At 41.7% G+C, this 18,319-nt stretch overlaps 1 protein-coding gene across 1 annotated transcript in view; it reads left to right on the top strand.

The window, feature by feature from the left end:
- The window catches only part of pde11a (phosphodiesterase 11a), a 362,432-nt gene that overhangs the window by 51,005 nt on the left and 293,108 nt on the right, over positions 1 to 18,319 (top strand). Inside the window, exons 2-3 of the mRNA XM_068034578.1 lie at positions 7,980 to 8,027; positions 15,679 to 15,837. Of these exons, the coding sequence (XP_067890679.1) occupies positions 7,980 to 8,027; positions 15,679 to 15,837 (207 nt within the window). The remainder of the gene's footprint in view (positions 1 to 7,979; positions 8,028 to 15,678; positions 15,838 to 18,319) is intronic.

The following is an 18,319-nucleotide window of genomic DNA, read 5'->3' as shown; positions in this document are numbered from 1 at the left end:
GTCAATAAAGATGCAAAGCTCATTAATATACAAGTTGAAATATGAAAGTTCCCTTCTAAATTAACCCAACACATGTGCACATGCACACACGGTTAAAGAAAATAATAAAGACCTTTTCTCTGCAGAGATCTCTTAACAAAAAGAAAAAAAAATACTTTGGCCAAATACCTGTTAATTCTTGAAGAAAAATAGGATAAGATATGTGATGTTCTGCACTGGCCCTTTTAGTCTGACATCCAGATACTCGTAGATGTCTGTCACTGGGATCTTTTTGGAGCAGTTCTCTTCAGGCGATGTCGAGGATTAGTCTGGCAGGCTTTTCAGGAGAAATGTAGCATTGATTTCTCCAGACCACACACTGCATTCTCAAGGTTTCTCAAAGGGGTGGAAAAGGATGAACTGATGGTTTCTCTCTTAGCAGGCTGCCCTCCAACTGACTCAAAATAATATCCAAAATGAAACCAACTCTTGACCGCCATAAATCTTGACATATCACTTCTCTGTAAACAACTCCCCTAGTTACCAAGGCTCCTGCTGTTTACTTAGCTCAAGACATGTGACTTCCAGTAAGGGTTTGTGTTTAAACAAAGTCCCAAGGTCCTTCCAATTACCTTTTTTTAAAAAAAAAGTCCAGCATCTATGGAATCTCTTCAGTCTTTCAAATGAATCAATTTGCACAATTTTTAAACATGAGTCCTCAAAAAAATAAAAAAATGGAAGCACTTTCATAACATCATGTAAATCTTTCCACATAAATACAAGTTTTCAGACATCACAGTTTTGTGCAGATACTTAGGAGATACACAACAACCTCATAACAATACGTGTTACTGTGCTACAAATTAAAACACCATACTGCCTATGTCTTGTTTGTAAATGCCAAAGGATAGCAACATATGCTTATGTTGATGACTTACTGATGAGGTGTAGGACAATAGTGGAAAAGTAGTTAGGAAAGGATTCGTTATGCTGCCACAAGACAAATGTGCCACTGCATCAGCTCAGGCGAAGAAGTCGTCAATCAGTTGTTGCCAATGTTCTTCTCCTACCAGTAGTTTTTCTTCCTGAAAGGACAGATGTTGTTGCTCTGGCACTTGCTGTACATGGCTGAACTGCATGCTGGTGGCTCTATCAATGCCAAGGTTATTCAGCGTGCAGCACACCTTCACTGCTGTGGCCAAGTTTTCTAGGTTATACATGAAGTAGCTGCCATAATGGTCCTTGCACCTGGAGTACTCTGCCTAAATAGCAATATGGACACAATCAATTATTCCCTGAACACTTAGGGGTAAGGAAATATTTGCTGCTTTTGGGATTGCAGACATGTTCTGTAACAATGTTGAGAGACTAGTGGACATGACCAAACAGTGTACTGATTACAGACTAAATAGTGCTGATCCAAGTAATATCCTTTTTTGAGAGATTGGAGCTACCAGTAACATAGGAACTGAGAGCTGCTGTGCCTGTTCTTCCCTCTCTATTTTTATTCGTTCATGGGTTGTGGTCATCGCTGGCTAGGACAGCATTTATTGCCTATCCCTATTTGCCCTTGAGAAGGTGGTGGTGAGCTGCCTTCTCGAACCACTGCTGTCCTTGGGAAGTAGGTACACCAACAGTGCTATTAGGAAGGGAGTTCCAGGATTTTGAACCAGTGATGGTAAAGGAATGGCGATATAGTTCCAAGTCAGGATGGTGTGTGGTTTGGATGGGAACTTGCAGGTGGTGGTGTTCCGATGCATTTGCTGCCCTTGTCCTTCTAGGTGGTAGAGGTCATGGGTTTGGAAGGTGCTGTCTAAGGAGCATTGGTGCAGTGCATCTTGTAGATGGTACGCACTGCTGCCACTGTGTGTCGGTGGTGGAGGGAGTGAATGTTTGTGGATTTGGGTGCCAATCAAGTGGGCTGCTTTGTCCTGCTTGTTCCGTTTCTGGTCAATGGTAACCCCCACAATGCTGGCAGTGGGGGATTCAGTGATTGTAATGCCATTGAATGTCAAGGGGAGATGGTTAGATTATCTCCTGTTGGAGATGGTCATTGCCTGGCACTTGTGTGGCGCAAATGTTACTAGCCACTTATCAGCCCAAGCCTGGATGTTTGACCAGGTTTTGCTGCATTTCTACACAGACTGCTTCAGTATCTGAGGATTTGCAAATGGTGCTGCACACTGTGCAATCATCAACGAACATCCTGCAGTGATGTCCTGGAGCTGAGATGATTGACCTCCAACAACCACAACCATCTTCCTTTGCACTAGGTATGACTCCAGCCAGCGGAGGGTTTCCCTCGATTCCCATTGATTGCAGTTTTGCTGGGGCTCCTTAGTGTCATACTCAGTCAAATGGTGCCTTGATGTCAAGGGCAGTCACTCTTACCTCACATCTTGAGTTCAGCTCTTTTGTCCATGTTTGAATCACAGCTATAATGAGGTCAGGAGCTGAGTGGCCCTGGCAGAACCCAAACTGCATGTCACTGAGCAGGTTATTGCTAAGCAAGTGCTGCTTGATGGCACTGTCGATGACACCTTCCATCAGTTTACTGATGATTGAGAGTAGACGAATGGGGCGGTAATTGGCTCGGTTTGATTTGTCCTGCTTTTTGTGTACAGGACATACCTGGGCAGTTTTTCACATTTTTGGGTAGATGCCAGCTTGGCTAGGGGTGTGGCTAATTCTGGAGCACAGGTCTTCAATACTATTGCCGGAATGTTGTCAGGGCCCATAGCCTTTGCAGTATCCAGTGCCTTAAGTTGTTTCTTGATATCATGTGGAGTCAACGGAATTGGCTGAAGACTGGCTGGGGACTTCAGGAGGAGGCCGAGATAGATCATCATCCACTCGGCACTTCTGGCTGAGGATTGTTGCAAATGCTTCAGCCTTATCTTTTGCACTGATGTGCTGGGCTCCCCTATCATTGAGGATGGGGATATTTGTGGAGCCACCTCCTCCTGTCAGTTGTTTAATTGTCCACCACCATTCACGACTGGATGTGGCAGGACAGCAGGCACAGCAGTTACAATGTTTGCCAGCATGTTTATGTATTCCAGAAATGCAGCTGTAAATTCTCAGATTGGGCCTCCGGTCAGGCATTAGTCAAGCAGTGCACGTTTAGCACCTGTCTGACCTTTATTGTTTGGGCGCCACCTGACTTTATGGAGTTTTATTCGTAGAGTATGGAAAGCCCCTCCCAGGCTGAATTAGGCTTCCATGGGAACTCATTGGGGTGAGGAGAGGTAGCTAAACATCACAAGGGGTGGTTTTAACAGTTTTTCAGGTGCATGTAGTATGTAAGAATAACAATTAGACAATAACAATTACAGCAAATTTTCAAAAGATTAATACCCTAATAAAAGAAACCATATTAAAGTGAAAAAGCTAACTATCATTATGAATAGTTTAGTTTTGCTGTGTTGTTGGTTCCAAAAATTGCATACCTCTAGTCCTCTTGCAGTAGACTTAGTGAATCATTCCATTATGGCTTCCTCCAACATGATCTTCTCCATGTCTTTGTACAGGGCAATGAAAACGTTGTTTCTTTCAATTCTTCAAAGAAGCTATTTTGTTATGTCTCACCGACAACCTTCACCTTTGATTGTCTATCCTTGTATTCTTCCATTGACATTCTTGACTTACTATTTTATCTGACCTCAAACAGAGTTAACACATCTCTTGGGGTTACTATTGCAGTCTCTAAAAAGCTTGGAGATTCTTTTGTGCCTAACATTTCTTTTGTTTTCAACAATTGTTATTTCTCTATAAAGTTCAATACTATTTAAGAGCTGAAAACTGTGCATGTCCACATCTCGAACACCTCTCACACTCATGGGCAGCATGAAAAGGAAAAATATAGTTGTCTAATCAGCAATTTCTCTCACTTCTAACTTCCAAATTCTGTCTTTCCATCTTAACATTCCTAGTTTCCCTCTATTTTATGAAGACAACGAATGTGCGCGATCTAATAGTGCTATTCTAATTCCTAAATTGCAAATGCACCCGCCTACACATCCCTCCGTGCATTCTTTCTCAGAACCTGTAAACTATAGTACTTTGAAGCTTGTGCTTTTTTCTTTTTGAAAGCTGTTAATGTTGTAAAGGGAATTGACACTGCTGTGATTTTAATTCAGTTTCCAGTGAATGTGAGGCCAAAACAAAGTTTAGAGATACAGCACTGAAACAGGCCCTTCGGCCCACCAAATCTGTGCCGACCATCAACCACCCATTTATACTAATCCTACACTAATTCCATATTCTTACCACATCCCCACCTGTCCCTATATTTCCCTACCACCTACCTATACTAGGGGCAATTGCTAATGGCCAATTTACCTATCAACCTGCAAGTCTTTGGCATGTGGGAGGAAACCGGAGCACCCGGAGGAAACCCACACAGACACAGGGAGAACTTGCAAACTCCACACAGGCAGTACCCAGAATTGAACCCGGGTCGCTGGAGCTGTGAGGCTGCGGTGCTAACCACTGCGCCACTGTGCTGTTCTAATTTCATGTTACCTAAATATTGTTCAGCGCAGCATTAATGAAATAAGAGGTTGAAATATTAAACTAATATATACACTTGTATAATAAGGCCCGGAGGGAGATTATTAGCTCAAACACTGCCACACCTAATCTGAGAATGTTTAGCGTTGTGGCTGGTTTGTAAGTAGAGGAAATTACATTCTGTTGTGAAGTCATTACTGACCTTGAGAGTAAGATTATAAAAAGTGGCTCTTTATCTCTTATGTTAAGATTTCAACTGAAAATTAATGAAGTTCTTTTATAAATAACCATTGATTAGTTCCAAAATGAGTAATTAAGTTTAATATTATATTGTGATTTGATTTAATGGACTATTTCATTGTGTCTGCACACCACACGCCTGCCGTGTTTGTTTGCATCCAACTGAACTTGAACTTGGCTGAACTGACTTAAATTTACAGATTCAGTGTTTTTGCATGGGCTGAGGTGCATTGGTTGAGAATATCTCCTGTGAATGGGTGCTGGCCCTCGATGAGTGGAGGAAAGTTAAGTCCAGCTGCAATTTTAATTCTGCAAAACCAGCAGTCAATTTCCACCAGTCAAATAGTAAAGCCCTGCTGCACCTTACACAAAAGATTAAAATGTTTGAATTGTTTACGAGGTTTCCTGCAACCCTGATGAGATCCACTAATTGAAGGGTTGACCACTAACCTCTAATGTCTATTTTCTTGAACACTTTTTTTTCTGCAGGATGACATGCAGAATCCCCAGAGAATGATATGGGAGGCACAATGATATCATCTCCATCTGATTTACAGTTGCTTTCTGCCCATGCCTGGGGACGCCTTAGAAAAGCATCCCAACACAAACAACTAACTGGAGGAGGTGGCTCCACAAATATCCCCATCCTCAATGATGGGGAAGCCCAGCACATCAGTGCAACAAATAAGGCTGAAGCATTTGCAACAATCTTCAGCCAGAAGTGCCGAGTTGATGATCCATCTCGGCCTCCTCCTGAAGTCCCCCAGCATCACAGATGCCAGACTTCAGCCAATTCGATTCACTCCGCGTGATATCAAGAAACGACTGAAGGCACTGGATACTGCAAAAGCTATGGGCCCTGACAATATTCGGCAATAGTACTGAAGACCTGTGCTCCAGAACTCACTGCGCCCCTAGCCAAGCTGTTCCAGTACAGCTACAACACTGACATCTACCCTGCAATGTGGAAAATTGCCCAGGTATGTCCTGTACACAAAAAGCAGGACAGGTCCAACCTGGCCAATTACCGCCCCATCAGCCTACTCTCAATCATCAGTAAAGTAATGGAAGGGGTCATCAACAGTGCCATCAAGCGGCACTTGCTTAGCAATAACCTGCTCAGTGACGCTCAGTTTGTGTTCCGCCAGGGCCACTCAGCTCCTGACCTCATTACAGCCTTGGTTCAAACATGGACAAAAGAGCTGAACTCAAGAGGTGAGGTGAGAGTGACTGCCCTTGACATCAAGGCAGCATTTAACCGAGTATGGCCTCAAGGAGCCCTAACAAAACTGGAGTCAATGGGAATCAGGGGGAAAACCCTCTGCTGGCTGGAGTCATACCTAGTGCAAAGGAAAATGGTTGTGATTGTTGGAGGTCAATCATCTGAGCTCCAGGACATCACTGCAGAAGTTCCTCAGGGTAGTGTCCTCGGGCCAACCATCTTCAGCTGCTTCATCAATGACCTTCCTTCAATCATAAGGTCAGAAGTGGGGATGTTCGCTGATGATTGCACAATGTTCAGCACCATTCGTGACTCCTCAGATACTGAAACAGTCCGTGTAGAAATGCAGCAAGACCTGGACAATATCCAGGCTTGGGCTGAGAAGTGGCAAGTAACATTCGCGCCACACAAGTGCCAGGCAATGACCATTTCCAACAAGAGAGAATCTAACCATCTCCCCTTGACATTCAACGGCATTAACATCGCTGAATCCCCCACTATCAACATCCTAGGGGCTACCATTGACCAGAAACTGAACTGGAGTAGCCATATAAATACCGTGGCTACAAGAGTAGGTCAGAGGCTAGGAATCCTGCGGCGAGTAACTCACCTCCTGACTCCCCAAAGCCTGTCCACCATCTACAAGGCTCAAGTCAGGAGTGTGATGGAATAATCTCCACTTGCCTGGATGGGTGCAGCTCCAACAACACTCAAGAAGCTCGACACCATCCAGGACAAAGCAGCCCGCTTGATTGGCACCCCATCTACAAACATTCACTCCCTCCACCACCGACGCACAGTGGCAGCCGTGTGTACCATCTACAAGATGCACTGCGACAATGCACCAAGGCTCCTTAGACACCACCTTCCAAACCCGCGACCTCTACCAACTAGAAGGACAAGGGCAGCAAATACATGGGAACACCACCACCTGCAAGTTCCCCTCCAAGTCACACACCATCCTGATTTGGAACTATATCGCCGTTCCTTCACTGTCGCTGGGTCAAAATCCTGGAACTCCCTTCCTAACAGCACTGTGGGTATACCTACCCCAAATGGACTGCAGCGGTTCAAGAAGGCAGCTCACCACCACCTTCTCAAGGGCAATTAGGGATGGGCAATAAATGCTGGCCTGGCCAGTGACGCCCACATCCCATGAATGAATAAATAAAAAAAAAGGCAGTAGAGATGCTATGGGTCTTCTTCTCCAGTGTTGTCTGCTGAATTCTTCAGATATCTGGTGCACACAAGACATTAGGCAGAGAAAAAAATTGTATATTATTGCTTATGTGGGGAAAGGGCTGTATGAAAGCAAAACAGTAAATGATTGTATAAAAATACAGAGCTGGGGTTTTCTGAAAACAAACCCATTCCACCATCTCCTGAATTGCTGATATAAATCCAGCACTGCTACATGGGCTGAAGTTGACATTTGGCAGGTGTTTTACTATCATAATATCAAATAGCAAAGAGCTATTTTTGTGACTCAGATGAAGCACTCTTATCAATGTAGGTTTCAATGTTGTAGATTATTTTTCTGTAAATTTGAGCTGAAACCAGTTGCGACTGTGGCCAAGCTAGAAACCCTAGCTGAAACAAATTAGAGTAAATTGTAGGAGACATTGTACCATCATTGAGGCCATGTAAAATCACACACTTGACTCTTGTTTCTGTCGATTGAAATTAATGGATGCACACCTCCAGTCCTCTTGCAATACGGTTATTGAATCATTCCATTATGATTTCTGCCAACGTGATCTTCTCTTTTCCAATGAAAATTGCAGGAGGCACACCCATGATTTTGCATACTCCTGTCACGTGTGTGCATGGTCACTCCAGTGGTGCAGCGTTTGGCAAAGTTTGTCCTAAAATTCTCTTTCTCAGCCAGACTAAGTAAGGCAAGTTCAATAGAAAAAGTTACCAATGCCCTGTACTGCATAATATTGCTTTATGATATATTTGTTAATAAGCAGATTCATTCTCCTGTTTATTATTTGAAATTATTGACTATTGTTACTTTTTAAAGTTTCTTTCAGCTAACACTTCGAAGAAGGTCTCCAGAGGGTCTTCAGAGGTTGTATTCAACAAATTATTTATCAGTTCAATTCCTACCCTAGTGGAAATTCCAGTTGCTTCCACTGAAATGGTTTCTACTGGCCAACAGTTGCAATTGTGTTTTAAGGCATGGTTAGCTGCCCAACTGGGACATCAGTTGGCGATTGAATACATATTTAGAGAAGAACTTAATTTCCTATCTATCTTCTCAATTTGAAGAGACTCAGATGTGTACATGCTCCCTAAAAAATCACCACAACTCAGCCTTTCAGCTGATTATGTCTTTCATAACGTGTTGTTTAAAGTTCATTCCTATTGTGGAGAAATAGTTTGGGTGCGACAGTGTCTGATGGAATTTAAAGTGTATAAATCTTATATGTAAGAATTACAAATACAATGTTGAAGTAGTAGAAAATCCTATTGAAAATGCCTGCTGCTGGTGAACTGCAGAGCTCCCAGTAGAAACCATTAGGAAAATGTTCACCTCACTTGTGGCCAGCAGATAAGATTATTGTATGAATTAGTAAAAGCTAAGATTCAGCTGATAAACCAACAATCCCTAATTGATGCTAAGGATTAGTATGCTTGAGGAACAAATTCAGAATTCTTAAAACAGACTTTCACCCACCTGCCCGCCAAAAAAACCAGATGAGGACAGAACGGTATTTCATCTCCTCCCAAAAAAACCCATAAAAGTTATTTCACCAGATCTGCCTTTAATTGAATTTAGTATATGCTTTAGTTGGCTTTTCTCAGGAACAGATGGCTATGAAATGATCAAACTATTCACTGGTCGTTTTTATCTAATGAGCTGTTTATTCTATAGTTAAGTATATAATCTGCTTAGTTACAAACTAAGATAGCTATAGGTTATAAAAATCTGTTGGATGCACATACTTCTTTTTGTGATGATTTTGGTCATGTTTGAGGAACAAATTTAGAATCCTTGAAACAGACTTTCACCCAGCCCAGCTCAACACTGAAATTGCCTGTGTGAACTTTGAGAATGAAATCCTGTATGTAAACAGTTGCATGCAACAGTGTAGCTTCAGGCTCTGACCACTTAGGGGCACTGCAAAGAGTTTCTGAAGTCTGCCAGCTCTATTGCCAACTTGTACCGAATAACATGTTCATAACTCACTTTGGGCAACACCATGGGAAATTTACTACTATTTAAAAAAAGTAGTTATTGTGAACTGATGGCTATTGGAATTTCTACAAGGGTACAGCATGTTTTTCAAATGTTCTATGATGTTCTATATAGTATCCTGAGTTTGAATATAAGTAATAATATATTACTGCATACTGTATGTATTATAACTTTAACACAAGAAGCATACTGAACATTTTATACACTATCCCAGCTAAAGATTTACAACTAAAATCTTATAAACTCCTTTATAATTCCTTTAAAGAGTTCCTACAAAAGCTTGGCAATTTTATTCAGTGGGTAGCTGAGTACTAGCAACCAGAAAAGTCCCAGGTTTAATCTAGGGTCTGTGCTGAATAAACTGGTCTCAGCTGGACCAATGGAAGGATTAGAGAGGGAAAGGTGGACAGAGGGAGGGAATGGAGTCTGGGTCAAAGGAGACTGTGACTTTCCTTTGTGCAGCCTGGAGAAGCACTCTAGCTCCTCCGAAGTTCCACAAAGGATTTTTTTTTAAACTTAACTTGGAAGGTCTCTTTTTTTTTTGCAGAGCTGTCTTGGCTTGGTGGAAAAGCTATATGAGCTTTCCTGCTCAGGCCCCAGTTAAATTGCAATTGGGGTGCTTTTGACATAATAGAACCCCGATTTGCATAAATCCAAGAGGCTCTAAGCAGATGCCTCATCCACCTGCAGAACTGGCAGGTTAAGTTGGTAATGTTGGGAAAAGTTTGAGTTTTGATGGGTAATAAGCCTTTCATTTTTAATTTCAATGGTTTCTACCGATCCAACCCCTAACCTTTCATAGGAGGCACTGAATGGAAGGCCCTGTGCATGACCCATAAGGACCTCCATGGACTGGTCCAGATTTTAGACTGCAATGATCAGAAATTACAGGAAATCCAAAGCTTATTTATTGCAGTGATGCAATAATCATCAATATTAGTGATACAGCCAACAAACTGCTGAATAAAAATAATTTAAAATACAATTGCTGTACGAATTAAAATTACACCCGACATGGAGTCTTCTGCCCTATTGGGATTATAAATTTGTAAGTGCACAGTCTAGTCACTGCATCTATACTTGTCTAATCACCAGTAATTTAGATCCTTTAGTAACTAATCATTTTACCACAGTGACTGCCATAATAGTCTCACTGCCGTATCTGTCATTCCAGCTGATAGGAGGCAGGGAGGAAGCAGGCAAGGCTGGTGCAGTTGGAACAATAATTTCCTTCTCATTTACGTAAGAAACAAAAAAAAAAATCTGCAATAATTTTAAAATGTAACTTTACTAGTCAGAATAATTAGGCAAAGCTATCAATTCACCATTAAGGTGTATTCGATGATAATGAAATGTGGCTTATGTTAGATGTCACACTGAATAATCGGGAAATTTTTACTGACCTGACCCACAGGGAGGATCTGGCGGAACGAGGGGTTCAATCAGGGAGAGGAGGGGTGTCAATTGGAGGGGAAGATGGGGGATTGATCGAAGGGAGTTCGATCGGGGTGGGTGAGAGAAGGGAGGAGTCAGTCTTGGGGGAGTGGGGTGGATTGATTGGAGGAGGTTCAATTGGGGTGGAGTGGAGGGGTGGTTGATCTGGGGAGGAAGGGGATTTGATCTGGGGGTAGGAGAGAGAGTCAATCAGGGAAGGAGGGGTGAATTGATCAGAGTCGGTTTAATCAGAGTGGTGGGGGGGAGGAGAGGGGTCAATCTGGGGGGAGGAGGGGGATTGATCGGAGGAGGTTCGATTGGGGTGGAAGGTGGGAGTTGATCGGATGGGCTTCTGCTTCTGGGGTAGTGGGCAAGGTCGGAGGCCTTGTGGTGGGAGGTGTCACAGACCAGAGGGGAGGAGGTCGGAGATTGGGGGGGGGGGGGGGGTGCATTTGGAGGTGGAGGTATTCACAGGCCTTGGGGGAGGGGGTGTATTAGATGCCTCGTGGGTCAGAGAGGATCAGAGTTTGGAGATCAGGAGGGGTATAAATCAGAGGCCTCTGGTTAGGTGGGGGATCAGGGCCTGGTGGAGGGATTGGAGGCCTCGGAGGGGGAGGTTAGTATGGGAGGTGTCGGATTGCGGAGACTTCTCGGGCAGGAACCTGGATCCAGGAAGAAGGTGTGAAGGTACTCACCTCCTGAATCTCAATGAAGATGCTGACCACCCAGATGCTCGAAATACCCAGCCGACCAGAGTAAAAGTTGAAAATCCGAACAGCAATGAGGCTTGCAGCCTTATTACCATATTTCAAGTTTTATTACCATATTTCAAGGTATATTTCATATACCAAGTTCCAGTTTGCCTCCTTGGAGCAGGTTAGTTGCCTGCCAAATTCCCAGCTCAGTTAAATCCAGAAATGGGCAGGTTTCAGCGGGAAACAGGTTTTTCAGACTTTAATCCCCCATCTGACCCAAACCCACTCAATTGTTTTGGTAAAAATTCATCCCTAAGTCCCACCGCCCCTCCACCTTGCTGCACCACCGTACTGAAATAAACACTTAGATAAATACTGCTTGCATAGTAATAGTAGTAGTAGGCATCCGTGATCTCAAAAGACGATGGATTGCAACCAGGGTGTTTATCACTTCTGAGTTCAACATCACCTGTTGTGGCTGTAGAGGCCGACTCGTGAGTGGCCATCCCTTCTACAGTTGGCCCAAGGTCAACCGATGTTTTTTCCTTCTGTCAGGCTGTCTTTTCCGCTGTCTGGTCATTTCTTTTGATCTCTGCTTTTTCCATGCCCTTCCTGACTGCTTGTCTCCAGGAATTCCGGTCAACAACAAGGACTTCCCATGCACCGACTCTGATCCCAGTCAACTTGAGGTCTTGCTTACTGACATCGTGTATCACAGATGTGGGCGACCTGTTGGTCTCGTGCCAAAGGAAACTCACCATAGATCATGTTTGGGGATGTGGCTGTAATCCATTCAGCGCACATGGTTCAGCCAACAGAGTCGCCACTAACTCAAGAGGACAAACATGCTGGGGATCCCTGCTCACTGGTATAATACTGTATTCGGCACACTCTCCTGCCAGGAGATGCCTAATATCCATCTGAGGCAACGAAGGTGGAAGCCGACTTGTATAAGTTGTCCATGCTTCGTTGCTAAAAGGAGGGTGCTGAGAACACAAGCCTGGTACACACGGAGCTTTGCATTTTTGGTTAGTTTGCTGTTGGTCCATACTTGGTTTCTCAGTGCTTACATATCAGTTCTGGATAGCCTCATTGCCAGTGGAATATGACTTGTATTACTTCTTTGTGTAGAGTTCTGACAGGGTGCAGCTTCTACCTGCCTTTCCATGTCTTCCCCAACCCCAAGCAATTATCCAGTGTCAGAGTGCATTCTGTACCCATGGCACTGTCCTGGCGAGATTCCCATCATCAAGAGGCAACACTGAGGAAAATCCAGTGGTGCTGAAGTTGGGTTGACGCTGTAGCTCCAGAAGGGGCAGCGAAAGACCTTAAAGGGACAGAACTGCTCCAGAAATTGAAATTGAGTCTCGCATTGAAGGCCTTAGCTGGGACCAAGGACTACAGCAGATGAATATTCAGACTGATTTGGAGGGCCAAGAAGCTGCTGCAAGGCCTTCTCGTTCCACCAGAGGTAACTTGGGGTCGACTATTGTCTGCAACCTATGATCTGCCATGATTGTATTGAATGGCAGAGCTGGCTCGATGGGCCATATAGTCTACACCTGTGGTCATGGGGAATGAATGACCAGTAATAGTCTTAATGGGAGCAAGGGTAGTGAAATCCTGATCAGAGATGATGTGGAGTTTGACCCCACTGCTTGAAATTTCCATCATTCTCTATTGTAACCCGAACATATTTTGAACAGGATTGTGGAGGAGAATTCCCTTCCAGGTTTCTTCAGTTCAGTATGCAGAGGTCTGATGCAGATCATCTCCAACCAGTGTTACTCCAATGCGCTTTGTTGAATGATAATTTTCTTTAATCCACTGACTGGAGATCTGAATTTATAAGTTTTTAAATGACATTTAAGAAAGGAAAGCTAAAAGGATGACTTTGCTGGCAGCTTAAGATGATCACCTAATTTGTAACACTGGATCCTACATTGCAAGGGACTGTGAGGAGGGAGATGAAATGGCTGCATTTCCCAGCAAGAGCCAAGACCCAGGAAGTCTAAGGGAACTGGTTATTCTTTATCTTTTTAGCAAGAGAGAAATACTACTAACTGTTATGTTTTGAATCACTGAATGACTGTCACGTGACAAGCTCCTCCCCATCTATGGTTTTAAACTGGTGTTTTCTCTGCAGCAGAGGAGAAACAACAGGACTCTGACACATGCAGACCCAAGTGGAGATCTCTCTCTCTCTCTCTCTCTCCATTCCAGCTTGAAAGCTTTCAAATCCTGTTGACTGACCACCTTTGCATACTCCGGCTACAACCAGAAACCCCTTTGGAGGAAATCATCCGCATCGTTGTCTCCAAGAGTACCGCAGCATCAGTTAACTACCTCTTCAAACTAAAAGCCTCAGGACCACCAAAATTTAGCTAGAAGCCAGCCGAATCACCAAACCCCACAGACAGTATACCTTTTTTTCTATGGACTCTAACTCAACTCAACCTTTCCCCACTCTGTAACCTATTCATGGTGTGTGTAAACCTCCAGAGTGTGTGTGTGTGAGTGAAAGTTGGTGCGTTGTTTATTATTTTTATTAGTTTGGTTTAGGTACAATAAAGTTAACCTCTTTCTTTGTTAACTCATGAAAACCTATCCAATTGGTTCTTGTTATGATCATAGCAAGTAATTAATCAGACACCTACTGAATTGGCCAGTACATCCACTTTAAAAAAGAATTAAACCTGTTGTGGTCAAACAAGGAGAGGGAAAAGAGGGAAGCCCTTCGAACCTTCCTCACTTGACCGTAACATCAGTTATAAATTTTCTTTCTTAAGCAGGACCTCTGAGTTTGATGTCCGATGTGATTTTTAATATGCTCGCCTAACAATTTATGAATAATTATTTTAATTTGAAAGGCTACGCAGTCCTACTATCTGTTTTTTTGGGATCTTGGGGGCAACAATATATGGGATATTCCTCCCCCCCCCAGCCATCCATCCACCACCCAATCAGAACTAATCTAGAAAATTACTTGCGCCCTGATCATTCCATGCAGTATCTACCTTTTGTACAAGGTGATCTTCACCTCAGTCAAAAACGGGTCCTGACAATATGAAGGTGGATAGAAAAAGGCCAACAGCATTTTGCATTTATAAATATGAGCATACAGTACAAAGATGAATTGGTGATTCTCCCAGTCAGCTGCCAGTAGTTCAAAAGAATGTCAGTGGAAAACTAATTTTCTGTCCAGCTAAGGTTTCCTCCAATCTTCCACCAAATTACAGTGGTTAAACACCACCATGACGAAATTCCTTTGACAATGTTTATGTTGCATTGGTTAGGCCACAGCTAGAGTACTACATGCAGCTATGGACGGCCAATTATAGAAAGGACATTAAAGTCACATAAAGCATACAGTGCGGTTTCAGCAGGACAATGCCAGGAATGGGAAACTATAGTTATGAGAAGAGTTTGGAGATATTAGGAGTAATTTCATTGAAGCAGGAGATTTAATAAAGATTTTTAAGTTATGAGTATATTAATAGAGTAGGCAAAGACTATCTATTTTGATTGAGTGGTCAGTAACATCACTAATTTAAAATGATCACTGAGAGTGAGGAATGAGCTTAGGAGAAATGTTTTATGTTGAGGGGGAACATGGAATGCTTTGCCACAGGGAGTGATTGAGGCAGAGACCATTAATTGTATCAGGCAAAGTTAATAAATATTTGAAGGAGAGGAAGACAAAGGTCTATGGTGAGAGTAGGGGATGGGCTTAGTTTTGGATTGCAGTAGCAAAGAGGCAACACAAATAAAATGGGCCAAATGGCCTCCTGTGCTGTAAACTTCTATGGTTCTACACCAATCAGGATTAGGAACTGCTTCCTAACCTAAGGGCACTAAAAGGAATTACAGTGTCTCTACTGACCACCTCCAGGTGCTTACCCATTGTCTTTCGAGATAAGGAGGCCAAAGAAGAAGACTGTACCCCAGCTACATTGAGCTACCTCAACACAGACCTTTGGTCATAGCTGCTACCTTACCAGTCTGCATGATTCAATACTGTATCTTGACACAATGCATTTACCTACCAGTCCATCAGGAGCAGTCTCCGCCCCTTCCACAGAACTTACAAGAATTTAAATCATTTATTTTCAATATATGAGAATAAATGCATTTACTGATACTTAAACAGGAACTGTGCTATAAAAATATTTTAATCAGTTGGATTTCTTTAACTAATAATCCAAAATAATTCTAGAATTTCTGATGTTCAATGAACAGAGATACTGGAAAAACACTTATTATCTGTTCAGTGTAATTATGTGATTCTTATCTAACCCATTCAGATGTTTTTCAATTAAATAAATGGTGGCTAGATCTTTACACCACTAAATCTTAACCGGGTAACCAATATTTTGTGTTTTCTTGCATAGGACCGTCGCTTCAGAGATGAAATCGATAAGTTGACAGGATACAAGACAAAATCCCTGTTGTGCATGCCGATTCAAAACAGTGACGGTGAGATTATTGGTGTTGCCCAAGCTATAAACAAAAATCCAGGAGGAGCTCCCTTCACTGAGGATGATGAAAAGGTTGGATTTCATTTCATGGTTCATCTATGATTATCTTTTAATGGCTATATTTATAATAAAACTAAACTTATAGCACAAAGCACAGTAGTTATCCTTAATAATTTTGATGATTTCAATAAAGCACTTTATTAATGTACATTATATACCAAACCCAGTGTGATTAGAGGAAAGTCATTGCATACTATTGAAAAAAATTGACAATGGTAAAATCTTTGAGATTGCCTGAAACAGTGTGTCATTTCTGAGGTCCAATTTGATACTTGAATTACTATTAAATTAGATATATGCCTTGTATTCTCTTCAGACACTGGCAATAAAAAGAAATATTCAGAAAAGAAAAGTGAATGAGTATGCTACGCCATTTTTAGTAGGGGTAAATATTACAGCAATGTTATGTGGTTACATAAAATTATATAATGGTTTGCTCTTAATGAAAAAGCACTATTCAGTAGCGTTGCAAATTGCCCTAAGGGCAATTTTACAGGATAGAATCAATAATTAAAAATTTTTTTTAAATGTATCTATTTTAAAACTATTATGAGTGACACTGAATTTGTTGAGCTTATGAAATTGTAAAATTTCTTGAGTAGAATGGACTCTAATTTGTTTCATTGCTTTAATTAGCAGGGCATGTTGAAAATATCATACTTATTGAAAATAAATTACAGCACTGTAATGATATATAAGAATTTACCCAATGCTCGCTTAATCCATCATAAAGGGAACAGATGTTCCTGTAAAACTTTTATTATTGTCTAACAAATACACACAAAAGAACACTGTAAATAATCTGAGGCTAACAGTAAAAAAACAGTGGGATGAAATTTGTCTTGGGTGTTAGTGTATAATAGGCAATAACGAATTGCCAGCTGGTTTTATCCTGCACCATTTTTTCCATTCTATTGTTATATAATCAAAATGTACTTGATATGACTAATATCATTGAAGTAATGTTTTGCACCCAAGACAGTCTATGGAAAGCAAACTAGCAGCAACTAAATTTAAAGTGGTCGTTACATCTTATAGGAATTAAAAATAAATAACCTTAAGATTTGAATTGTGTCAGATTCCCCCCATTTGTTACAGTGGGGCTCCACTGTGAAGAAAGAAAGAAAGAAAGAAAGAAAGAAAGAAAGAAAGAAAGAAAGAAAGAAAGAAAGAAAGAAAGAAAGAAAGAAAGAAAGAAAGAAAGAAAGAAAGAAAGAAAGAAAGAAAGAAAGAAAGAAAGAAAGAAAGAAAGAAAGAAAGAAAGAAAGAAAGAAAGAAAGAAAGAAAGAAAGAAAGAAAGAAAGAAAGAAAGAAAGAAAGAAAGAAAGAAAGAAAGAAAGAAAGAAAGAAAGAAAGAAAGAAAGAAAGAAAGAAAGAAAGAAAGAAAGAAAGAAAGAAAGAAAGAAAGAAAGAAAGAAAGAAAGAAAGAAAGAAAGAAAGAAAGAAAGAAAGAAAGAAAGAAAGTAAGTTAGTTTATATAGCGCCTTCCATGACTTCAGGATGTCCCAAAGTGCCTTACAGCCAATGAAGTACTTTGGAAGTGTAGTCACTGTTGTAGTGTAGGAAACACGGTAGCCAATTTACACACAGCAAGCTCCCACAAACAGCAATGTGACAATGATCAGATAAGCTGTTTTTGTGATGTTGATTGGGAGATAAATACTGGCCAGGATACTGGGGATAACTTCCCTATGCCATGGGATCTTTTACATCCTCCTGAGAGGGAAGACGGGGCCTCAGTGTAAGGTCTCATCCGAAAGACGGCACCTCCGACAGTGCCGATCTCCCTCAGTACTGTACTGTAGAGTGTCAGCCTAGAATTTTGTGCTCAAGTATTGTAGTGGGACTTGAACCAACAACCTTCTGATAACCTGGGTAAACAATCCAAAAACGGTGGATTACTGAAAAATACATCAAGAAACAACCTCAAATTATGGAACTCAATGTTCAGGGTTACTCAGTAACTTATTTTTCAGAAAGCCAGTATTTGTCATCATGAATTTTCCATGTAGATATGACACAAAACAAAATGAGTGTACATTTTCGAATGTGTAGCCAAATTGCTCTGTAATCATTGTTGCTCAAATTGAGTTGATGGAGATGGTTTTAGCTTGTACTTTTTAGTCAGGAGCATGAAGAGGGAGAAGGGTCCAGATATGAAGAAGGACATTTTTTTGACTGGTTCCTGGCAAATTTGAAACTATCAGAAAAGCGTGACAGATTTATTTATGCTGCAGAAACATTGGGCTGAATTTTATAAGACCGAAGCCGATATCGGCAGCGGGTAAAAAAAATGAAGCCAAAGAGCCACCGCGATTCCAAGCGCGGCGACTCATTTAAATAGCCAGGGCAGGCTGCCTCCCCGATCACGTGGAGGGGGTGGGCTGTCCATACTCGGCAATGGTGTCAGCTACCTGTGCGCAGGTGCTGATGCCATTTTTAAAGGGCTGTAAGCCCTACCAGGACATTTAAATATTTAAAGTGACATTGAATT

This window comes from Heterodontus francisci, chromosome 7 (assembly GCF_036365525.1).
Source record: "Heterodontus francisci isolate sHetFra1 chromosome 7, sHetFra1.hap1, whole genome shotgun sequence".
Classification (NCBI taxonomy): Eukaryota; Metazoa; Chordata; class Chondrichthyes; order Heterodontiformes; family Heterodontidae; genus Heterodontus; species Heterodontus francisci.
Note: the sequence above shows the minus strand (reverse complement) of the source record. Positions and strands in the feature narration are given on the sequence as shown.